At 41.5% G+C, this 24,942-nt stretch overlaps 1 protein-coding gene and 1 long non-coding RNA gene across 2 annotated transcripts in view; one reads left to right on the plus strand and one right to left on the minus strand.

Annotated features, from left to right (window-relative positions):
- The window catches only part of LOC118366329 (angiotensin-converting enzyme-like), a 36,726-nt gene extending 12,508 nt beyond the window's left edge, over nucleotides 1–24,218 (plus strand). The window contains exons 6-25 of the mRNA XM_035748913.2: nucleotides 702–799; nucleotides 1,089–1,258; nucleotides 1,343–1,566; nucleotides 2,738–2,882; nucleotides 3,005–3,103; nucleotides 3,331–3,453; nucleotides 3,708–3,919; nucleotides 6,221–6,357; nucleotides 6,589–6,747; nucleotides 6,954–7,041; nucleotides 10,407–10,550; nucleotides 10,762–10,953; nucleotides 11,265–11,362; nucleotides 11,464–11,636; nucleotides 11,904–12,127; nucleotides 12,404–12,548; nucleotides 12,978–13,076; nucleotides 13,369–13,491; nucleotides 13,733–13,917; nucleotides 23,240–24,218. Of these exons, the coding sequence (XP_035604806.2) occupies nucleotides 702–799; nucleotides 1,089–1,258; nucleotides 1,343–1,566; nucleotides 2,738–2,882; nucleotides 3,005–3,103; nucleotides 3,331–3,453; nucleotides 3,708–3,919; nucleotides 6,221–6,357; nucleotides 6,589–6,747; nucleotides 6,954–7,041; nucleotides 10,407–10,550; nucleotides 10,762–10,953; nucleotides 11,265–11,362; nucleotides 11,464–11,636; nucleotides 11,904–12,127; nucleotides 12,404–12,548; nucleotides 12,978–13,076; nucleotides 13,369–13,491; nucleotides 13,733–13,917; nucleotides 23,240–23,460 (3,059 nt within the window). The 3' untranslated portion in view covers nucleotides 23,461–24,218. The remainder of the gene's footprint in view (nucleotides 1–701; nucleotides 800–1,088; nucleotides 1,259–1,342; nucleotides 1,567–2,737; nucleotides 2,883–3,004; nucleotides 3,104–3,330; nucleotides 3,454–3,707; nucleotides 3,920–6,220; nucleotides 6,358–6,588; nucleotides 6,748–6,953; nucleotides 7,042–10,406; nucleotides 10,551–10,761; nucleotides 10,954–11,264; nucleotides 11,363–11,463; nucleotides 11,637–11,903; nucleotides 12,128–12,403; nucleotides 12,549–12,977; nucleotides 13,077–13,368; nucleotides 13,492–13,732; nucleotides 13,918–23,239) is intronic.
- On the minus strand, nucleotides 1,712–23,358 carry LOC127914286 (uncharacterized). The gene is made up of 2 exons (XR_008087891.1): nucleotides 23,226–23,358; nucleotides 1,712–2,349 (listed from the first exon to the last, which is right to left on the minus strand). It is a non-coding gene; the product is annotated as an uncharacterized LOC127914286 (long non-coding RNA).
- Nucleotides 24,219–24,942: the final 724 nt, after the last annotated feature.

The following is a 24,942-nucleotide window of genomic DNA, read 5'->3' on the forward strand; positions in this document are numbered from 1 at the left end:
AGTCATGTGTGCATACATTCTATGTATGGGTGGTCCCGGGGATCGAACCCACTACCCTGGCGTTACAAGCGCCATGCTCTACCAACTGAGCTACAGCCCATGCACAATGACCAGTCACTGATTTATCAGCCATTTTTCAAACTAACTCAGTCATCTTAGCTTAGCATTAGCTTTAGCTAGGGCCCTGAGTTTTTCATTATTACTTGTCCCCTGATCTGGGCCCTATAATATACGTTACTGTCAGCCACTCGGTAGGTTAGAACGGGTTCCGATGTTTCCTGATCAAGTGACTGTCAGGAAAGCAGGTTGGCATTTATTGTCACGAATCTTGCCCTGGAGGCAGCTTTGCAGAGTGATCACTAGCTGGCACAGCCACAAAGTCATAAAATCTGATTTTTAAACCAAACCTTAACCACACTGCTAGTGCTAACTCCAACCTAAAATGATATCCAAAAAGCAATTTTTTCCCACGAATTTTTACAATATAGACCATTTTTACTTTGCAGCTAGCCCATCTAGCGGAAATCTCTCAGTCCTGCCTCCAGGGCAAGATTCATGACAATAAACGTGCGCCAGGAACCCCCCGCTGCTAGCTATAATGCAATAGCGGTATTTGCTCAGTGTCTGTGACTAGGAAGGCTCAACCAGTAGATTTATCAAGCCTCTGACTAATGCTAAGTGCCTGGGCTTCATTTCCTCAGGAAACATGTGGTCGCAAACCTGGAACAACATCTATGGCATGATGATCCCCTTCCCCGGCAAACCCAATGTGGACGTGACCGATGAAATGGTGGCCAAAGTAAGCTGGTGAAATATGAGATTTTATTACTGTAGATCAGTTTACATGTAGAACTGTGAGAAATTGTGAGTTGAAAGTTAATGAATTACATTACTGTATATAAAACTACATCCCAAAACTCAGTTTGTTAAAAATAAAAGCCCAAAGTTATCTAGCCTAGTTGAACTCCCTTTTCCCAAATTATTCCTAATCACTTTAACTCAGGTAAAAGTCAAAGTTCGTCCATTGGAGGTCTGTTAACATTAGCTTGACCGTATGTATATACCTGAAATACAACGATTTTCCTCAGAACTGGAATGCTACTCACATGTTCCGGGTGGCTGAAGAGTTCTTCACCTCCCTCGGCCTCATCAAAATGCCCCAAGAGTTCTGGGACAAGTCTATGTTTGAGAAGCCAGAAGGTCGCGAGGTGGTGTGTCATGCATCTGCCTGGGACTTCTACAATAGAAAGGACTTCAGGTGAGCAAGTGGAATTGAACTCAAAGAGAGGGGATGCGAAAGAAGGTTCCGGTGTCTTCATATGTGATGTCTCCTCACATTCAGGATCAAACAGTGCACCACAGTCAACATGCAGCAGCTTTTCACAGTGCACCACGAGATGGGCCATGTTGAATATTACCTGCAGTACAAGGAACAACCTATAAACTTCCGCCGCGGTGCTAACCCAGGCTTCCACGAGGCCATTGGTGATGTCATGTCCCTCTCTGTGTCCACACCTAAGCATCTGGCCAGCATCGGCCTATTGTCTAACGCGACCAATGACAACGGTATGCTCCAATGTATTTGCTACCTTGTTTTGAAGTGTATATACAATTCATAAAACAATTTCCTTTTGTGGTTAGTAGGTAGTGTTTCTAAGTAAGTAAATTTGTCACAGAAATTCTAATTAATAATGAGGAGAGACCAGGGTAATCACCTATCAGGATATTACTTTATTCAAAACGTATTAATAAGAAGCAGACCACACACACACGTGAATGGAGTGAGTGCTCTGCAATAATGAGACTGACCTGACCCAACACTCTTGAGCCTGACCTTACAGAGGAATCCTGGTTCTTATACACACAGATTAGCTGCAGGGAGCTAGAGTGGAGACCATAAAGTCACAGCATTAGTAGAACAGAAATGTCTTATCTGTTAACTATTAATATCAAACTAATCAGGTAAATACGTCATTTCTCTCTCACATTTGGAGTGTAAGAAAGTTCATAAGTAAGTAGCCTAAGTAAGTTACTATGTAACTGAGTAAGTTAGTTACTTACATGCTGACCACACCGCTCGTGTTGCAAAATAAATGTACACACACATGTTATTCAATCATTGCACCCACACTCCTCGCGAGCGTCTGCATGGTCAGGCGCTAAAATAGAAATTGGTTCTATTTGTGACGCTCAATGCGCTGCAAGTCCGGCCTCTCATCTCCTCATTGGTTTTTAGGAGCACATACCCACGTGGGTGATTGGAAGAGGAATTTAGGTCCACACTCCGGTTGGTTGTAGTAACGTTGTGAAGTTGGTTGCCAACCGCCACAAAGTCCAAAGAAAGAAAGCCTGAAGGAAGGAGAGAAAACAGTAAACTGAATTAGTTTCTTATCTGTGGATTAATTGTCGGAGTAAAAACTGTCAACCTTGTGCATTTCAGGTAAAATAACAACCCAATGTTTATATACCGGGACAAATTTAGCCAGCAACAGCAAGCTAGCTCGCTAAATTGCCATAAATGTTTAATGGTTTTTGACCTGTCCCCAAATGAATATAATTGGTTCAGAGTTTGTTTTGATATTTCAATCTGAGTGTCCTGAATGCTTCTGGTGTGGGTGAACAAAATCAAAGTGTGCGCGTGTCAAATTTTGTCAGCGTGTTAGTGACTAAGGTGCTTAGTTACTTATTGTTGTGTTTATTCTTTTGTGTGTGATTTAATTGGCTTGTTTTATTGTAGAGAGTGACATCAACTACCTGCTGAAGATGGCTCTGGCCAAGATGGCCTTCCTTCCCTTTGGCTATCTCATTGACCAGTGGAGATGGAGTGTGTTTAGTGGGCGCACCCCCCCAGAGCGATACAACGCAGACTGGTGGCACCTCAGGTGAGTGGCACGAAAATATTTAACATGAGGGAAATTGTTAATATCCAAAATAAGTTTCATTATATAAAATGCACTGTTTCAGAAAACCCTGTCAATTTGCCTTCCCTTGTTCACTTTTCAAGGACAAAATACCAGGGTATATGTCCACCCACCAAACGCACAGAGGAGCACATGGACGCTGGAGCCAAATATCACATTCCAGGAAACACCCCATACATCAGGTAGAATTCTCTTTCAAACCATCTCACTTCTTTTCCTCAGATCCATATACAGCGGTATTATAATGGACAATGGATAATCATTTCTCAAAAAAAAAACACTAAGAATAAAGGTCACGGAGGGAATATTAATATTTCAAATACACATCAATACAAAATCGATCCTCAAACACCATCAAAATCAATTTGACAACATCTTTGATTAACTGTGTTGTTTTTCTCTCCTGCAGGTACTTTGTGAGCTTCATTCTGCAGTTCCAGTTCCACAAGAAGCTGTGTCAGGCAGCCAATCAGACAGGACCCCTGCACACATGTGACATCTACCAGTCCAAGGAGGCTGGAAAAATTTTAGAGTATGTACACTGTTAGTCACCTACACTATGGTGTTACCTGATCAAGTGAGATGAGACACAAAATATGGCCTTTGAATCTCTTAATGACCCTAAGAAATAAGTTGATCTTTTCACATTTTAGACTAATTTGAACTGCGGTATTTTCCCCCTACCTGAATCAACCATCAAGCATTGTCTCTAGACTTGCTAAACCATACAAAGTTAGGGAAATGTGTCATTCACAATTTACTATAAGTGCCTCTTGACTTTTACAGGACAGTCCTTAAATCTGGAGAATCCAAGCCCTGGGAACAGGTGCTCCAGGAAGCAGTCGGAACAAACAAGATTGACGCCAGCTCCCTGATGGAATACTTTGGTCCTATCATCACATGGTTGAAGGAACAGAATGCAGCAATGAATGAGACCTTGGGCTGGCCTGACTTTAACTGGGTTCCACCCATACCAGAGGGCTACCCCGAGGATATTGGTGAGCCAGTAAACAGGTTTAACTGAAGGAGGATGATATTTCAATAAAATAATGGATATTTCAATAATAATTTAACATGGTTATTTTGCATTGAATGTCTGTCCCCCTACTTTTGGCAAATGGATAAAAAAAAGTATCCACTTTAAACAAGAAAATATCAAATTCAGCTTAGAATTTGCAGGACAAATTCAGGAAAACCCATCTTAAATCTATGAATTTTTGTTCTGTTTGTACGTTAATCATAAAAATAAACTTATTTATGAATTCATTTTTTAAATCATTTTTCATTAAATGTTCCTTTTCTGATTTAATTATGGTCAAGAAATCTGTAATTATAATATGAGCACATGAATGTCTTTGTTGATTGAATCCACTTAAATTTGATGAAATTGTAGACTGCAATTATTCTGATTGTTGTAATTGTTATTAATGATCATGATTATTGTAGTTATTAGTAGTGATGGGTATTTTTTTCCCTTGTTTGGACATTACATTTAGAACTCATTGTTACAATGTGCATTGAAACATGGGAAAAATCTATACAAATATATGTACTTCTCTCTTTAAATTGTGTATGGTGACATTGGAAGATGAACTTGCATACAAATTTAAGCTATACTCACTTAAGTTAGAATCGGGCCACGGTCACAGAGCCATGTACAGTGGGGCAAAAGTATTTAGTCGGCCACCAATTGTGCAAGTTCTCCCACTTAAAAAGATGAGAGGCCTGTAATTTTCATCATAGGTACACTTCAACTATGACAGACAAAATTAGAAAAAAAAATCCAGAATCACATTGTAGGATTTTTAATGAATTTATTTGCAAATTATGGTGGAAAAGTATTTGGTCAATAACAAAAGTTTATCTCAATACTTTGTTATATACCCTTTGTTGGCAATGACAGAGGTCAAACGTTTTCTGTATGTCTTCACAAGGTTTTCACACACTGTTGCTGGTATTTTGGCCCATTCCTCCATGCAGATCTCCTCTAGAGCAGTGATGTTTTGGGGCTGTTGCTGGGCAACACGGACTTTCAACTCCCTCCAAAGATTTTCTATGGGGTTGAGATCTGGAGACTGGCTAGGCCACTCCAGGACCTTGAAATACTTCTTACGAAGCCCCTCCTTCGTTGACCGGGCGGTGTGTTTGGGATCATTGTCATGCTGAAAGACCCAGCCACGTTTCATCTTCAATGCCCTTGCTGATGGACGGAGGTTTTCACTCAATCTCACGATACATGGCCCCATTCATTCTTTCCTTTACAAGGATCAGATGTCCTGGTCCCTTTGCAGAAAAACAGCCCCAAAGCATGATGTTTCCACCCCCATGCTTCACAGTAGGTATGGTGTTCTTTGGCTGCAACTCAGCATTCTTTGTCCTCCAAACACGACGAGTTGAGTTTTTACAAAAAGGTCTATTTTGGTTTCATCTGACCATATGACATTCTCCCAATCTTCTGGGTCATCCAAATGCTCTCTAGCAAACTTCAGACGGGCCTGGACATGTACTGGCTTAAGCAGGGGGACACGTCTGGCACTGCAGAATTTGAGTCCCTGGCGGCGTAGTGTGTTACTGATGGTAGGCTTTGTTACTTTGGTCCCAGCTCTCTGCAGGTCATTCACTAGGTCCCCCCGTGTGGTTCTGGGATTTTTGCTCACCGTTCTTGTGATAATTTTGACCCCACGGGGTGAGATCTTGCATGGAGCCCCAGATTGAGGGAGATTATCAGTGGTCTTGTATGTCTTCCATTTCCTAATAATTGCTCCCACAGTTAATTTCTTCAAACCAAGCTGCTTACCTATTGCAGATTCAGTCTTCCCAGCCTGGTGCAGGTCTACAATTTTGTTTCTGGTGTCCTTTGGCAGCTCTTTGGTCTTGGCCATAGTGGAGTTTGGAGTGTGACTGTTTGCGGTTGTGGACAGGTGTCTTTTATACTGAAGTTCAAACAGGTGCCATTAATACAGGTAACGAGTGGAGGACAGAGGAGCCTCTTAAAGAAGAAGTTACAGGTCTGTGAGAGCCAGAAATCTTGCTTGTTTGTAGGTGACCAAATACTTATTTTCCACCATAATTTGCAAATAAATTCATAAATCCTACAATGTGATTTTTCTGGATTTTTTTCCTTCTTATTTTGTCTGTCATAGTTGAAGTGTACCTATAATGATAAATTACAGGACTCTCATATTTTTAAGTGGGAGAACTTGCACAATTGGTGGCTGACTAAATCATTTTTTGCCCCACTGTGGCTTGAGCTATGAAAGCTATTCTACTCTACTTGTACCTTTTCTTTCTATACCCAGACATGATTGCAGATGAGGTGCAGGCAAAGAATTTCCTGGAGGAGTACAACAGCACTGCGGAAGTGGTCTGGAATGCCTACACTGAGGCATCATGGGCCTTCAACACCGATATCAATGAGAAGAACAGGCAGAACATGGTAACAGTTGCCTGGTGTCTGAATGGAGCATCTCTCATTTATACTGTACACAGGCAACTAACTCACAAATTCCTCTCTGTATTTCTGAAACATGGTTCGGAGCAGTTACTGGATGAACAGGCTTTTGTTCTAACACACTTGATTCTACGGCTCAACCTGCATCTTTTCTGGCACATTTCTTGCACTTGGACAAACCAATTTTGACAAGTGTGTTGTTTACTCTGTCTCCAGCTGCAGAAGAATTTGGACATGTCTAACCACACACTGATCTACGGAAAGGAGGCCCGCAAGTATGACACCACAGACTTCCAGGATGGGGCCATGAAGCGGATCTTGAATAAACTCGGTGACATTGAAAGGGCCGGACTTCCTGACGAGGAACTGAAAGAGGTAAGAATTAGCTGAATGCTTTAATTGACCCAAGAGCTTCAAATAATCCCCTATTCACACACTAAAACAAGAGCAAAAATTACATATTATATTGACCTTTTTAATTAAATTTGAAAGCGATTTAATAAGTAGGGCTATTAACAAAACTTGAATCTGCATTGGGCAGTTGCAAGTTCTTATGCCGTTGGTCATTGTTTTTCGCTTAGTACAACAATTTGCTGGCCAACATGGACACCAAGTACAGTGTGGCTGAGGTGTGCAGAGCCAATGGGACCTGCCATCCACTGGACCCAGGTAAGATCCCACAATATATTTGACCAATCCCATGCCTGGTTCAGGGCCCTAAAACACTTACCTAATTGAATGGTCCATCTGTTGTCGATTTATATAACTGGTTTGTATTATTAGTCCATGTGATTTATTTTAATTTTATTTACATCCAATATAATAAAGTATTTGGAGAAAAATTTGACAAAAGAGGTGACATGACTAACTCATAAGGAATTCCACTTTCCCAGGGGATTTGAATCAGAGATGGAGTCTTGAGCTAGCGGTCCTGGTCCCGGTCCCAATACACTGGGTCTTGGTCTCAGACAAAACCATAGTTTCTATAGTCTTAACTCATGTAGTCAAGATGCAAGAACATTTTTTTTTAAATAGTTGGTCCAGGTTTTGGTCTTTTACATTTATTGGTCTCATCATGGTCTTGATACTCTGGGTCTCAAGAGGTTGGGTTTTGGACTGGGTCTCCAGGGGTCTTGGTTTGGGTCTCGAGTTCTGGGCCTGGTTTCCCGATAGCGATGGAACGCAGGCTTATGAGTGTTTTTAACGATGCATCGTTCCTACAATGGCCGAAGATGTAACGTACATTTCCCAAAACACCACGCAGAAAGTGCGTCGTTGGGGCATGTGTCGATATTGATAGGATCCAAAGAAAGGCATAGCTGCTCTTGGATCAGCTTTCTCCATTCACATCTTACTGTAACATTATAATAATTCCACAATACTGATTACGAATAAGCTCCAAGAGATACAGTTGACGTTGAATGTTTACATACACTTAGGTTGGAGTCATTAACTCATTTTTCAACCACTCCACACATTTCTTGTTAAACTATAGTTTTGTCAAGTCTGTTAGGACATCTACTTTGTGCATGACAAGTGTTTTTTTTTTTCCAACAATTGTTTACAGACAGATTAGTTCACTTATAATTCACTATCACAATTCCAGTGGGTCAGAAGTTGACTGTGCCTTTAAAACATTCAACAAAATGATGTCATGGCTTTAGAAGCTTCTGATAGGCTAATTGACATTGAGTTAATTTGAGGTGTACCTGTGGATGTATTTCAAGGCCTGCCTTCAAACTCATTGCCTCTTTGCTTGACATCATGGGAAAATCTAAAGAAATCAGCCAAGACCTCAGAAAACATTTGTCGACCTCCACAAGTCTGGTTCATCCTTGGGAGCAATTTCCAAATGCCTGAAGGTACCACGTTCATCTGTACAAACAATAGTAGGCAAGTATAAACACCATGGGACTACGCAGCCATCATACCGCTCGGGAAGGGGACACATTCTGTCTCCTAGAGATGAACGTACTTTGGTGCGAAAAGTGCAAATGAATCCCAGAACAACAGCAAAGAACCTTGTGAAGATGCTGTAGGAAACGGGTACAAACTTATCTATATCCACAGTAAAACGAGTCCTATATCGACATAACTTGAAAGGCCGCTCAGCAAGGACGAAGCCACTGCTCTGAAACCACCATAAAAAAGCCAGACTATGGTTTGCTTGGGGACAAAGATCTTACTTGTCCTCTGGTCTGATGAAACAAAAAAATAACTGCTTAGCCATAATGACCATCAATATGTTTGGAGGAAAAAAGGGGAAGCTTGCAAGCCAAAGAACACCAAACCAACCGTGAAGCACGGGGGTGGCAGTATGATGTTGTCGGGGTGCTTTGCTGCAGGAGGGACTGGTCCACTTCAAAATAGATTGCATCATGAGAAGCAAAATTATGTGGAGACATTGAAGCAACATCTCAAGACATCACTCAGGAAGTTAAAGCTTGGTCACAAATGGGTCTTCCAAATGGATATTGACTCCAAGCATACTTCCAAAGTTGTAGCAAAATGGCTTAAGGACAACAAAGTCCAGGTATTGGAGTGGCCATCACAAAGCCCTGACCTCAATCCTATAGAACATTTGTGGGCAGAATTGAAAAAGTGTGTGAGCAAGGAGGCCTACAAACCTGACTCACTTACACCAGCTCTGTCAGGAGAAATGGGACAAAATTCACCCAGTTTATTGTTGGAATCTTGTGGAAGGCTACCCGAAACGTTTGACCAAGTTAAACAATGTAAAGGCAATACACTCAATTAGTATTTTGGTAGCATGTAAACTTCTGACCCACTGGGAATGTGATGAAAGAAATAAAAGCTGAAATAAATCACTACTATCATTCTGACATTTCACATTCTTAAAATAAAGTGGTGATCCTAACTGACCTAAGACAGGGAATTTTTACTAGGATTAAATGTCAGGATTTGTGAAACTGAGTTTAAATGTATTTTGCTAAACTTCTGACTTCAACTGTATATTATCACCTACATGGCTGCAAATAGCTTATTCTAGCCTAATGCTTAACCTACCCTATAATGACACACTAAATCGTAGATATGGCATATCATTGAGCACGTTGAACAATAAAATTATAGAGGCAAATTTGATAGCCTACAATTAGCAAAATAGAACTCAATTGAATGAAATTGATTTCAGTATGATTGAAATACTGGGCATACCAAACATTAGGAACGCCTTCCTAATATTGAGTTGCAGCCCCCTCTTTTGCCCGTCAGAACAGCCTCAATTTGTCGGGGCATGGACTCAACAAGGGGTTCGAAAGCGTTCCACAGGGATGCTGGCCCATATTGACTCCAATGCTTCTAACAGTTGTGTCAAGTTGGCTGGATGTCCTTTGGGTGGTGGACCATTCTTGATACACATAGGAAACTGTTGACAGTGGAAAAACCAAGCAGCGTTTCAGTACTTGACACAAACCGGTGCCCCTGGCACCTACTACCATACCCTGTTCAAAGTAAAAAAAATGTGCCCATTCATCCTCTGCATGGCATACATACACAATCCATGTCTCAAGGCTTAAATTCTTCTTTAACTTGTCTCCTCCCCTTCATCTACACTGATTTGAAGTGTATTTAACAATTGACATCGATAAGGGATAATGGCTTTCACCTGGTCAGCCATGTTCTTAATGTTTTGTATACACAGTGTATAATGTAGTCATCTGTTTTTACTTGAAGCATAATTGTATTCTTGTTTGTAACAATTGCAAAGACATTGGCAACTTTGTATTTGTAGTCAACTTCGTTCTGAAGTTATCAGCGGTCACAGACAAACTTTATTTTTATTTTTAATGGAGATCTTCTCTGTATAAAATGACATAGAAAGGCAGATGTATCTAATGACGCTGTTCTACAAGTGTTTAAGTGCAAGTGTAATGACGAGGGTTTTGGGAAATAGCTCTGAGATTTAATGATGCTCCTATAAAGGTTCTTACAATAAACTTAGTCTTAAGAATACTTTTGGGAAACCGGGCCCTGGTCTTGACTCCCATCTCCTCTGGTTTCTCTCGTTTCAGACCTCCAGAAGATCATGGCTGAGTCCAGAGACTACGATGAGCTGTTGTTCGCCTGGCAGGGCTGGAGAAATGCCTCTGGCAGAGAACTGCGACAGGACTACAAGAGATATGTCCAACTGGCCAACAAAGCTGCCGCTCTTAACGGTAAGGTCTTCAAACATTACAGACCCATTCCTAAAGACGTTTCAACCTCCCCAACTGCCAGCATCTGTCTTCTAATTGGTGCAGGCCGGTTTCAAGTGCTAACACAAATAAAATAGGTGATGGGGGAAGCCTTGTCAATTTCCGCAAATTACTTGTGTGCTATTCAGGCACTGAATTCCCCTCACCCTAATGCTGTCTGTTCATACTGTAGGACATTCTGACAATGGGGCGTTCTGGCGCTCCATGTACGAGACCCACTCCTTTGAAGAGGATCTGGAGCATCTGTGGAAGGAGCTGGAGCCCCTCTATCTCAATGTGCACGCCTACGTGCGCAGGTCTCTTTACAGGAAGTATGGAAGCAAACACATCAACCTGAAGGGACCCATCCCTGCACATCTTCTAGGTGAGACTGTCAGAATCCAGCGTGGATTCAGCACCAAAGGCCAAAACTCCTTTTACGTTCTGCATGACCACTGCACATTGATGTTCTGCTGATTTGTGGCTGTTTTTTGGGGGAATCAACTGGATTTAATTTGCTTTCAGAAGCATTGCACGTGACAGTGACAGGCTAGGGATTGACCTGGCTTTGAATCTAAATCGACTGGTTTGAGCTCTGTCGGTGGTGCAAGGCTGGAATATACAGTAGTTTCTGTTGAACATTTTTAGTTTAGTTATGGATAAAACAGCACAGCCATGTTTCTCTTGTCCTATCAGGCAACATGTGGGCGCAGACCTGGTCTGGCATCATGGACTTGGCCATTCCGTACCCCGATGCCACTCAAGTAGACGCGACACCAGCCATGATAGCCAAGGTAAGAAGACCGTCACCACTGCAGGTGTTTTTGTTTAAGGGCTGTATGTTGAGTCTCCATGTGACCGGACCAGGAAAACCTTTTTGGGGTTTTCTCCACAGGGCTGGAATGCCACCAGGATGTTCCAAGAGTCAGACAACTTCTTCACTTCTCTGGGGCTATTGCCCATGCCTCCAGAGTTCTGGGTCAAGTCCATGCTAGAGAAACCCAATGATGGACGCAACGTGGTATGCCATGCCTCCGCCTGGGACTTCTACAACCGCAAAGATGTCAGGTACTTCGGAGGGACGTAGAGTCTGTAGTTTCCTCAGAACATTACAACGCCAGAAACTTTGTCAAGGGCTTTGGAACTCTTGGTCGACTAACTTGGCTATTGGAACTGACATGTACTTGGTTGCAGGTATGAGTCCCAACCAAGCTCCCCCCCCCACCCGTAGTCTTTGTTTTTTACCTTTCAAGATGTTTACATTCCCTATGAAAAACAAAGATGACAGCCCCTTTTGGCCATTGAAAATGATGAATTCTTATCCTTCATTTCCAGGATCAAACAGTGCACCGTGATAACCATGGATGACCTCATCACAGTGCACCATGAGATGGGTCATGTGCAGTACTTCCTGCAGTACAAGGACCAACCTATTTCCTTCCGCGACGGCGCCAACCCAGGCTTCCACGAGGCCATTGGTGATGTGCTGGCCCTGTCCGTCGCCACTCCCAAGCATCTAAAGGAGATTGGTTTACTGGATGTGGTGGAGGACAACCCAGGTGAGCGTATACTAATGATTAGTTTTGACCCTGGACAGATTTTTTCGCTCTTATAAATGAGGAAAATAACTAAACTAAATAACTCATTTTCAATTCACTACTAAGACCTTCTGCCAAACAGGACAAAAAGGGTTATGTGATGACAGTGCAGCTTCAGCCATAGCATTAACAAAACATCTATTTTAAAGCAAGCTGTGTGGTGAACATAAATGAACTAGCAATATGCTGTGATTGCACAATACCACTCTAAACATAAATGTGTCTGTTCATTTCCAGAGAGTACGATCAATTACCTCATGAGCATCGCCCTGGACAAAATTGCCTTCCTGCCCTTCGGCTACTTGATGGACCAGTGGAGGTGGAAAGTGTTTGATGGACGCATCTCTCAGGGGGAGTACAACAAGGAATGGTGGAACATGAGGTAAAGACCACTTTTGTCACTTATGTTTACATACCCTACATTACTCATCTCATGTATATACTGCACTCGATACCATCTACTGCATCTTGCCTATGCCGTTCTGTACCATCACTCATTCATATCTTTATGTACATATTCTTTATCCCTTTACACGTGTGTGTGTGTGTGTGTGTGTGTGTGTGTGTGTGTGTGTGGTAGTTGTTGTGAAATTGTTAGATTACTCGTTGGTTATTACTGCATTGTTGGAACTAGAAGCACAAGCATTTTGCCACACTCGCATTAACATCTGCTAACCATGTGTATGTGACAAATACAATTTGATTTGACTGCTACAAAAAAAATTTTTTAGGGGAGGATGGAGAAGGGGGTTATTCACCATCTATGTAAAAGTAACAAATACAATTTCTTTATACTGTCTGTCCCTTCCAGAGTGAAATACCAGGGCGTGTGTCCACCTGTCGCCCGTACTGAGCAGGACTTTGACCCAGGTGCAAAGTTCCACATCCCTGCTAATGTGCCCTATGTCAGGTGCGTCGTCTGACGTTTATTACTCTTTAACTAGAGGAAGCTAAAGGAACGTTTGGTGAAATCAGTGGCGCAACGCACTTGCAGAAAAGTGAACAAAACGTTCAACTGTAAACCACCTAACTTTCATTTGATCACTTCTGTCTTGTTCATAAAAACACAAGTGGGCCTACATTGCGTTTACTGATACTCTTACCGTGTCGATCAGTAGATTTAGATGGCATTCATAAAAACAGAGCGTTTTTGTATGTGGGATGCGGTGGGAACGTCATGTGACGGAGTGTCTTCCTATCAGGTACTTCGTGAGCTTCATCATCCAGTTCCAGTTTCATCAGGCTCTGTGTAACACCGCCGGGCATGTCGGCCCTCTCCACCAATGTGATATCTACCGCTCCAAAGAGGCAGGGAAACTTCTAGGGTCAGTAATGTACACCCTCAAACCAGTAGCATTCTATCGCCATGACAAGCACTGTCAATCTTTTTTTTTATGTGATAATGTTGTTTACGTAAATGTGTTCGAAGTTGTCGTTCAGATATGTGGAAGTGTTGTATAGTGTATATAAACTGTTGCATATGAAACATTTGTTTGACTGTAGAAAAATTATCTTTCTGATAGACTTTTGGAATGACTGTTTCATCCATTTCCTGTGTTTTTGCAGTGATGTGATGAAGCTGGGTTTTAGTAAGCCCTGGCCTGAAGCGATGGCTATGATCACTGGAGAGCCTATCATGTCCGCCAAGCCACTGGTACAGTACTTCAAACCTCTCACTGATTGGCTGGAGGTAGAGAACAACAAGAATGGCGAGGTCAGAGGCTGGCCGGAATATGACTGGAAACCATCAAGTAAGTCTGATAGCCAGGCCCAGTATTGTGGGGGGGGCTTAGGAGGCCATGCCCGCCCTACCGTCCTTTATCCAAATAAAAATGGTTAAATAAAATTTAGCATGACTGAAGCAGTTGTTACTATGACACTTAAGCTATGCATTTTTAGACCATTTAAAATAAAATTACCCTCCAAAAATATTGAATTGTTAAATGAAATACTCGTAATTATGACGAACGGTTTTAGACCTATCATGAAGTGCACGTCTCTTTACCCACCATTTACATTACATTTACATTTACATTTAAGTCATTTAGCAGACGCTCTTATCCAGAGCGACTTACAAATTGGTGCATTCACCTTATGACATCCAGTGGAACAGCCACTTTACAATAGTGCATCTAAATATTTTAAGGGGGGTGAGAAGGATTACTTTATCCTATCCTAGGTATTCCTTAAAGAGGTGGGGTTTCAGGTGTCTCCGGAAGGTGGTGATTGACTCCGCTGTCCTGGCGTCGTGAGGGAGTTTGTTCCACCATTGGGGGCCAGAGCAGCGAACAGTTTTGACTGGGCTGAGCGGGAACTGTACTTCCTCAGTGGTAGGGAGGCGAGCAGGCCAGAGGTGGATGAACGCAGTGCCCTTGTTTGGGTGTAGGGCCTGATCAGAGCCTGGAGGTACTGAGGTGCCGTTCCCCTCACAGCTCCGTAGGCAAGCACCATGGTCTTGTAGCGGATGCGAGCTTCAACTGGAAGCCAGTGGAGAGAGCGGAGGAGCGGGGTGACGTGAGAGAACTTGGGAAGGTGGAACACCAGACGGGCTGCGGCGTTCTGGATGAGTTGTAGGGGTTTAATGGCACAGGCAGGGAGCCCAGCCAACAGCGAGTTCACACCCTCAACGGGGCTGAACCAAAATGGATGCATCCCGTTTTCTGGGTAAGTAGAAAGAGCTTGTAAAACGTGACTTCTGCTTTTGGACGTTAAGGCGACACTCCATCTTAACTCCTCCTCCACATTTACTGGATTGGTTGAACAGTGCAGAAGAGAATCTCAACATTCTTTTCCCCCCAAAGGTTTCAGGCGTTTCTTTTAAACCTGCTACGTTAGGTTACTTTTTACCGACTCAAATGAATAGTGAGTGGAGCGTTAGGTGAAGTGTGCGATTGTTCGAATGTCAAGTTCGTCGTCATTTGTCTCACAATCAATTGTGTTTAGGGCCATCCACAGCAAGGATGATAACGACAAACTATACATGTTGGCGAGCATCCACACTAGAGAAAAGTTTATCGTTCTACAGTACACCTGTCAATCAGCTGATCAACGCATCAGCAGATTTATTTATTTTAAAAATATTTTTTGGGGGAGGGGGTCAACTAAGCTAACATATGGAATTGTTTTAAGATGGTCATGCCATGAATCATTTGGTATTTGATTTACATTTTGAGGTATCCCCCCCCCCCCCATAAGAAAGTTCAGCAAGTCATTTTGATTTGACACATTTCGCCCCTTATTTTCGTTGGCACAACTACCTCCAAACTTCCATTAATTTGTATAGGTTACCCTCAGACGAGTCCCGTGACATGTTGGAGTCATCGTTCCATGGAGTGGTCATATTAGTTTAGGCCAAACAATTTGGACGCTAAGACGTTTGTGAGAAGACCGATTTTTGGGATGTCCCATGGTCTGACAACCACTGCTATGTCACCTTTCACCACAGATGCAGAAGGCTGACAGATTAATTTTTTTTATGGTGCATCCGTCTATCTTAAACTGACAGATTTTGATGGGGGTGGTTTTCTGTTACTTAGATTGACAGATGGGTGAATCAGACTCTTAAGGATTACATTTAGTGTTGATAGGCACGTTAAGGGGTGCACACTCCGTAGGTGTTGAAGTTCAGTCACCTGCCGACATGGCAGCCACGTTTGCAATCTAGCAAATCACCTAAACTTACCCTGTTGCTTGCTCGTTATTGGATTGTACATTCATGTCACGTACAGAATACTTGGCGACGAAGTGGATACAGACTAGAATGGAAGAAGATTCATGAGTAAAATGCCAAAGTGGAGTTTCCTCTTTCGTGGCAATCATGGTGGAGTTTATTGATGAAAATGATAGCTCCTGGGAGGAGTACGTTGAAAGGCTGGAATGTTTTGAGGCTAATGAAATTGATAATGGTGACAATAAATGAGCTGTGCTGCTGAGTGCAGACCTACCTACTGCAAAGAGTTATGATGATGCCCACCTGTGTGACAGAGCTGGCTATATCCCGTGCACATCAAGATGTTAAAATAATAACTGAACTGATGAAGGTTGTCAGAATTGAATAAATATTTTAGGCTTATAAAACAATGGGTTCAAAGAGGTTAACACACACGCCATGCTAAAAACTGAATTAAAATAACAAAAACCTTTTCTGCAGAGTATATAGCAAGTCTACCTCTTCCAAGCATTTATTTTCCCACTGTTCAAACAGACCACCTTTCAAGACCTCAACCAATTAAGAACAGGTATGGCCAATTACTAGCAATGGCCAACACACTTGAACACTGAAATTGACAAGACAAACTACTGACTGTTGAGGATGAAGTTGATGGTAATGTATACATCACAGGAGGCTGTTGAGGAGAGGAAAGCTCACAATAATGGCTGGAATGGAGTAAATGGAATGGTATCAAACATGGAAACCATGTGTTAGCGTTCAATACCATTCCACTTACTCTGTTCCAGCCGTTACTATGAGCCCATCCTCCACAATTAAGCTGCCACCAATCTACTGTAGTATACATATATGGAATGGGTTGAATAATGAAACTGTTTTGGACCCAAATAAAATACAAGTAACAATTCCATTTGAAAAAGGTATAAGTAAAGATGCATTGAATGCAATAAAATGCCACCTTCACAGCCTACTTCACCCTGAAGGCCCGGTCCTTCTCCAACTGTGTCTGGAGCATGTAATGGAGGACAGACCCAGGCTCTAGATGTTCACTAATTAGTGAGGAAACTTACCATGCATTGTGGCTTTTGAAAGACAATGAAGTGTTAAGGCAATGATCACAGGTCCAGTTAGAGGTGGGGGGGTAGGATATTTGTGGTTGTGCGCTATCGAGGCAACTACAGAAGGCTACCCCTTGTTCTACCCTAATTCTGACTAGAACTACAAAATTATTGATTATAATTTCATACATTCTAATCAATTCCATACAATGATATGGTTTCAGGGTGGAATATTCTAATCATTCAATTAACAGATAAATCCCAGTATAAATAATAATAATATATGCCATTTAGCAGACTCTTTTATCCAAAGCGACTTACAGTCATGTGTGCATACATTCTACGTATGGGTGGTCCCGGGAATCGAACCCACTACCCTGGCGTTACAAGCGCCATGCTCTACCAACTGAGCTACAGAAGGACCACTAGTAACACCTGGATAGGCTAATAGTAGTAAATAAAATGCTTGAAGTGTACAACAAGCTATTGTAGTCTAGCTTTTCCTGAGGTTCCAATAGCTAAGAGGAATATCTGTAGCTGAGAGGCAAACTTTTGTACTTATAGTGGCTGCCACTATAATGTAAAAAAAATAGTAGTGATTTATTTCAGCTTTTTTCTTTCACCGCATTCCCAGTGGGTCAGAAGTTTACATACACTCAATTAGTCTTTGGTAGCATTTACCTTCAAATCGTTTAACTTTGGTCAAACGTTTCGGGTAGCCTTCCGCAAGCTTCCCACAATAAGTTGGGTGAATTTTTGCCAATTACTCCATACAGAGCTGGTGTAACCGAGTCGGGTTTGTAGGCCTCCTTGCACACACTTTTTCAGTTCTGCCCACATATTTTCTATAGGATTGAGGTCAGGACTTTGAGATGGCCACTCCAATACCTTGACTTTGTTGTCCTTAAGCCATGTTGCCACAACTTTGGAAGTATGCTTGGGGTCATTGTCCATTTGGAAGACCCATTTGCGACCAAGCTTTAACTTCCTGACTGATGTCTTGAGATGTTGCTTTAATATATCCACATAATTTTCCTCCTCATGATGCCACCAGGCCCTCCTGTAGCAAAGGACCCCCACAAAGTGATGCTGCCACCCCCGTGATTCACGGTTGGGAGGGTGTTCTTTGGCTTGCAAGCTTCACCCTTTTTCCTCCAAAAATAACGATGGTCATCATGGCCAAACAGTTCTATTTTTGTTTCATCAGACCAGAGGACATTTCTCCAAAAAGTACGATCTTTGTACCTTCGGGAGTTTGGAAATTGCTCCCAAGGATGAACCAGACTTGTGGAGGTCTACATTTATTTTCTGTGGTCTTGGCTGATTTCTTTTGATTTTCTCATGATGTCAAGCAAAGAGTCACTGAGTTTGAAGGCAGGCCTTGAAATACATCTACACCTCCAATTGACTCAAATGATGTCAATTAGCCTATCAGAAGCTTCTAAAGCCATGACATCATTTTCTGGAATTTCCCAAGCTGTTTAAAGGCACAGTCAACTTAGTGTATGTAAAATTCTGACCCACTGGAATTGTACAGTGAAATAATCTGTCTGTAAACAATTGTTGGAAAAATGACTCGCGTCATGACTTGCCAAAACTATAGTTTGTTAACAAGACATTTGTGGAGTTGTTGAAAAACGAGTTTTAATGTCTCCAACATAAGTGTATGTAAACTTCCGACTTCAACTGTACTTTGTGCCAAATTTTGTGCAGTTGACTATTGATTCCACATTTTCAGCACATTTTCATACTTGCGTGCACCAATAGTATACTAAAGAGAGATTATACAGTGCATCAATCTACACTCAATAACCCATTTATGACAAAGCAAAAACAGGTTTTTGGAAATGTATTAAATACATAACTGAAATATATTTATGTAAGTATTCAGACCCTTTCCTCAGTACTTTGTTGAAGCACCTTTGGCAGCAATTACAAACTTGAGTCTTCTTGGGTATGATGCTACAAGCTTGCCACACCTGTATTTGGGGAGTTTCTCCCATTCTGCTCTGAAGCTCTGTCAGGTTTGATGGGGAGCGTCGCTGCACAGCTATTTTCAGGTCTCTCCAAAGATGTTCAAGTCTGGGCTCTGGCAGGTCCACTGAAGGACATTCAGAGTTGTCCCGAAGCCACTCCTATGTTGTCTTGGCTGTGTGCTTAGGGTCATTGTCCTTTTGGAAGGTGAGCTTTCGCCCCAGGTCCTGAGAGCTCTGGAGCAGGTTTTCATCAACGATCTCTCCGTACTTTGCTCCGTTCATCTTTCCCTCAACCCTGACAAGTCTCCCAGTCCCTGAAAAACATCACCACAACATGATGCTGCCACCACCATGCTTCACCGTAGGGATAGTGCCAGGTTTCCTCCAGATGTGACGCTTGTTATTCAGGCCAAAGAGTTCAATCTTGGTTTCATCAGACCATGGGACTCATGGTCTGAGTCCCTTAGGTGCCTTTTGGTAAACTCTAAGCCGGCTGTCATGTGCCTCTGACATGCACTGTCAACTGTGGGACCTTATATAGACAGGTGTGTTTCTTTCCAAATCATGTCCAATCAATTAAATTTACCACAGGTGGACTCCAATCAAGTTGTAGAAACATTTCAAGGATGATCAATGGAAACAGGATGCACCAAAGCTCAATTTCGAGTCTCATAACAAAGGGTCTGAATACTTATGTAAATAAGGTATTTCAGTGTTTTTATTTTTAATACATTTGCAAACCTTTCTAAAAACCGGTTTTCACTTTGTCATTATGGGGTGTTGTGTGTAGATTGATGTAGAACAATATGATTTAATCAATTTTAGAATAAGACTAACGTAACAAAATGTGGAAAAAGAGAAGGGAAATGAATCTATTCCTAGTGCACTGTATATTTAATTTCCCTATCTTAACACTGTATTCAGGTAGCCTAGTGGTTAGAGCGTTGGACTACTAACCGGGAGATTGAATCCCCGAGCTGACAAGGTAAAAATCTGTCATTCTGCCCCTGAACAAGGCAGTTGTTTCTATGCTGTCATTCAAAATAAGAATTTGTTCTTAACTGACTTGCCCAGTTAAATAAAGGTAAAGTGGATAAATACATTTATGATAAATGTTTTATTGTTGGTATATAGTTGCTTGACAAACTCCTAACATTTCCGAAGGATCAGAAAAGTGTTTAGAAATTAGGACATTGTTTAACCTCTTGGGGTCAAAATGGACCCCTAATGACACTTTTTTTTTGTAGGGTTAATTAATTTAACTGAATTACTAAATTACGAGTCATAGTTTAGTAGTTAAGCTTGACGATTTGATGACTTGAGACGTGTGTTGGGTGAAAAAAAACTACTATGGCCTTGTAGCGTCTTATTTTTAATGACACTTTATCAGAGTTGCAGTTCAGTTGACTCAGGACAGTTTTGAGACCAAAGCCAGAACCTAAAGCTCAATATTCGCATTATGATAACAAGATGGAAGTATACATTTCCTTAAATATAGCCCTCTTTCCAATGTACCCAGAGGGCAGTGTTTCAGTACTGTAGTTTAGCTGAAGTCGAGCCAAAAAAAGACAGCCCAGCCCCATAGAGAAGTCCAATTAGAACATTCCTAAAAATACACTTTCATTATCACCATTGTGCTAGGGCCGTTTATTATCATTTTTTGATGATAATTTACTCCTAGCCGAAGATAAACATTTTATATTCAACTGGTGTCTGCCGTGTTTTTGGAAATTGTGATGACATCATTGCTGCTCATGCTGACCTCCAGTGCACACTAAGTGCTGGTGCACAAGCGTTATGGGCTCTGTAAAGCAGATGGCAACCACCACGAAACTGCATATGCGAATTTGAGTAGATTACGTTGAAAACAACAGTCGGCCATTTTTGACGGTCTCCAGTTCTTTTATAGGTCAATGATTAGAGCCACTAAAATTCCAATGTACTTAAGCTGAAACCAATCTGCAGAGAAACAACTGTCAGGCCTGAAGCATTGTTTTTAGTGGGTTTAGAGGCTCCTAGCAATGAAATCAATACCTCCAATCCTTTATGATGAGTTCCTGCTGAAAGGAGTTTGAGATTAGATAGAGCGAGGAGACAGGTGGAGAACAATGGAGAGAGATGGACTGGGATGTCAAAGACAGGGGGAAAGAACACGATAGAGGGGAAACTGGAATGTCAAAAAAGAGGGGGAGCGCAGAAGAGACCTCTGTTCTCTGACCACACTGACTGAACAAAGATGAAATGGCAGAAAGGATAAACTCTTTCCTTTCTAATTATGCATTAAACACGTTTTTCTGAGATTAAGACTTGGTCTCAATGTTTTGACAGAAGCAATCTTAAAGTAATGTACACTGAACAAAAATATAAAGTGTTGGTCCCATGTTTCATGAGCTGAAATAAAAGATCCCAGAAATGTTCCATGCGTACAAAAAGCTTATTTCTCTCAAATTTTGTGCACAAATTTGTTTACATCCCTGTTAGTGAGCATTTGTCCTTTGTCAAAATAATCCATACACCTGACAGGTGTGACATATCAAGAAGCTTAAATGGCATGATCATTACACAGGTGCACCTTGTGCTGGGGCCAATAAGGCCACTCTAAATATGCGGTTTTGTTACACAACACAATGCCACAGATGTCTCATGTTTTGAAGGAAAGTGAAATTTGCATGCTGACTACAGGAATATCCACCATAGCTGTTGCCAGAGAATTGAATGTTCATTTCTCTACCATAAGCCGCCTCCAATGTCCAACCGGCCTCACAACTGCAGACCACATGTATGGCGTCATGTGGGCAAGCGGTTTGTTGATGTCAACGTTGTGAGTAGAGTCACCCATGGTGGAGTTGGGGTTATGGTAAAGGCAGGCATAAGCTACGAACAAAGACCATAATTGCATTTTGTTGGTGGCAGTTTGAATGCACAGAGGTACCGTGACAATATCCTGAGGCCCATTGTTATGCCATTCATCCGCCATTATCACCTCGTTTCAGCATGATAATGCCCGGCCCCATTTCGCAAGGATCTGTACACAATTCCTGGAAGCTGAAAATGTCCCAGTTCTTCCATAGCCTGCATACTCACCAGACATGTCACCAATTGAGCATGTTTGGGATGCTCTGTATTGAAGTGTACGACAGCAAATGGTGGTCACACCAGATACTGACTGGTTTTCTGATCGACGCCCTACCTTTTTTTTTAAGGTATGCATCTGTTGGTCACAGATATCTGTATTCCCAGACATGTAAAATCCATAGATTAGGATCAAATGTATTCATTTGAATTGACTGATTTCCTTATGAACTGCAACTCAGTAAAATCTTTGAAATGATTGCAGGTTGCATTATATATTTTTGTTCAGTGTAGTTTATGAATTTTCAATCAGTAAGCCTGGTCTGAATGCTCTTCTTGAACTTTATCCATTAAGTACAACGTCATTCACATTGTATACATTACCACTATGCCCGTAGAATAGGAAACAAAGGTTTCATCAGCATAGGTCTTGTTTCATGTTCTCTTTTCTACTTTGCCATGTGTGGAATGTCATTACCCCATTTACCCTTTTAGACTATGAGCACGGCACAATAATGCATATTCCTTATGCTTGTTGTTTAACCTATGGGTGGGTACACACTTGCAATCATCCCCTTCCTCTCTCTCAACCAATGGGTATACATATCTTGGGATGTATTTATATGTCAAAGTAACACGCAAGTGAAAGAACTTGTGTACCAACTAAAGAACCCTCCACCAGCTATAATAAAGGTAGACTCAGCGAAACGACGTTGCCAAGAGCAGTACCGCAGATATTGAGATGAGCGAGATACAAGACTTACACACAGGAGTTGTGCATGTGCACGAGTTCGCTTCATGCTGTTCACAGCGTGATAGCCAGGGCAGCAAACAGCAGAGAAATTGAGCCTCACGCTTCAACGGTCTTAGTTGTTGCGGAAAAATGTACCCACTATGCTGTTTTCGTTCCGCATCTATGTCATATCGTTTTCTACCTTTTTTTAAAATGAAAGATGAACCGATGTTCTGTCATTTCTGTGGTAATTTTAATGTGACGCAAAACTTGTCATAACTGTTGTATCGCTGCCTGCTTGAATAACGAATAGCTCAGATACACTCAAACATGAAATGACCCTGGAAATTAATAGAATATCACTCAGATGCACAAATACGCTAACATTCAAAATGGCTGAATCTTTCCTTTTAAGGCCCGTCATTGGAACTCCTCATCAGTAAACTATTTAATAAAATGTCATATTGCATTCCGTCTCTTGTTCGTTAATTTAAACCCAGTACTAGATTGAAACAGGATAAGAGTATGTCTTCTGATTCGCATCACTCACCTCTGTGTTTCCAGGTGACGGCTCAAAAACATCTCCCCCAACCCCAATCCCAGTTCTAGATAATGGTAAAGTGAACTTTCTGGGCATGAGTCTGGATGGTGCAGCGGCTGCAGCAGGCCAGTGGGTCCTACTGGTCCTGGGCCTGGTGCTCCTAGTGGCCACCATCCTCATGGGCTACAAGTACAAGAAATCAAAACGAAGAAATCTGTCCTCATCTGAGCTGGAGCTGAAGTAAGGCTGCACGTACTACTCTATTGGGAAAATCACATTCCCCCGGTAACAGCAGTGTCATCATCAGTGTTTGTTTGTACCATGCATCCTGATTGGTTTTGTTTATTATTTTTGGTCTACTTCTCCCATATGTTGGATGTCTTGTATATTTATTGTATAAATTTGGAATCAAAATAATTTTTACTATGCAAAGAACAAATAATCTAACAATTATGTAATTTATTTGTAATAGTTGAAACACTGAACAAATGTTTCAACTGATTGTTTGTAAAGTCATTAATTGTGTATGCATTGTTTTTGGAAATATTTGATTTTTTTTTCATTCAATACTTTGCCTTTTGAGAATAAAGAGAGAGGAATGTCCATTTGCTCTCTATTCATTGGTCAATGAGGTTCTGTGTGGCAAGATGAGATGGATAAAACAATTTAATAGCAATGTGTTTAATCGAGCAGGTAATAATAACAAGTTGTATATTCAATCAAATAATGGGTATTAATAACGGGTAAAAACTGTTTAATTACAATACATTGACACAGCATGGTATAAAATAACACTACAGTGCAGTGGCGACCCGTCTTTCAGGCAGAGCCCCACCTGTTTTGAGTCCCACATTTTAAGCAAAAAAATAATATATTTTTATATATATTTTTGGGGGGACTTGCCTGTTTTGCATGTTATTTTGGCATTAATACGTATCACATATCAGTTTCCAAACACTGTAAAAATATATAGATCATTGTGTTAATAAAGCTGCATGCAAATATGGTCTCTTTTATTTTTTTCTTTTATTTTTTTTCTTGAGTAAAGCAGCTCCAAAATGCATGCGTTTCAGCCTCGCTCGGTGCTTTCTGTGGTGGTGGGGCAAGCCAGCAGAAAATATGGAGCGCTGCGCCGTGAATGGCGAAGTGTTCTGTCACTCATGGGGACACTACGTCACCTCCAAGTCTAAAGGTAGAGCAAGAAAAATCAAGCTCATTGGGTGCTGCCATAGTTACATTAGGAGTGCCCATCCAAGAAGGCTCAAGGTCATTGGCCACAGATAAAATTACGTCAAATCACGTTATATGTACAGTAGTTTTGATTGGACTGATCATGTCAACATCAGACTTTCAAAATCTTAGCTAGCGGTCATCCTCATGAATCAAGTAGACAATCTACTGGCTAATCCTTTTTAATCCTTGTCATATGAGAAATTATAGATAAAATGTATCGGTGCTCATCGGCAATTAGACATAAACATTATCCAACAAGAAGGAAATCGGAAATTCAACAATGAGCGGTTTGGAAGGAATCAGTCGGTAACTGCAAGCATTGCATAGCAATCACTAGCCTGCTATTCAGTAGAGTGGCTGTGTGGCCCCAAGTCTCTTTTCCAAGTGTAAAATTATAAACATTCAACATTGCTGTGCTGTCAATGAAGCATGATTTGTGCTGCGCTCAAAACTGCAAAATCTGACTTTTAGTGAGTTCAAGACAACTAGGGAA

The sequence above is a fragment of the Oncorhynchus keta genome, chromosome 3 (assembly GCF_023373465.1).
Source record: "Oncorhynchus keta strain PuntledgeMale-10-30-2019 chromosome 3, Oket_V2, whole genome shotgun sequence".
Taxonomy (NCBI): Eukaryota; Metazoa; Chordata; class Actinopteri; order Salmoniformes; family Salmonidae; genus Oncorhynchus; species Oncorhynchus keta.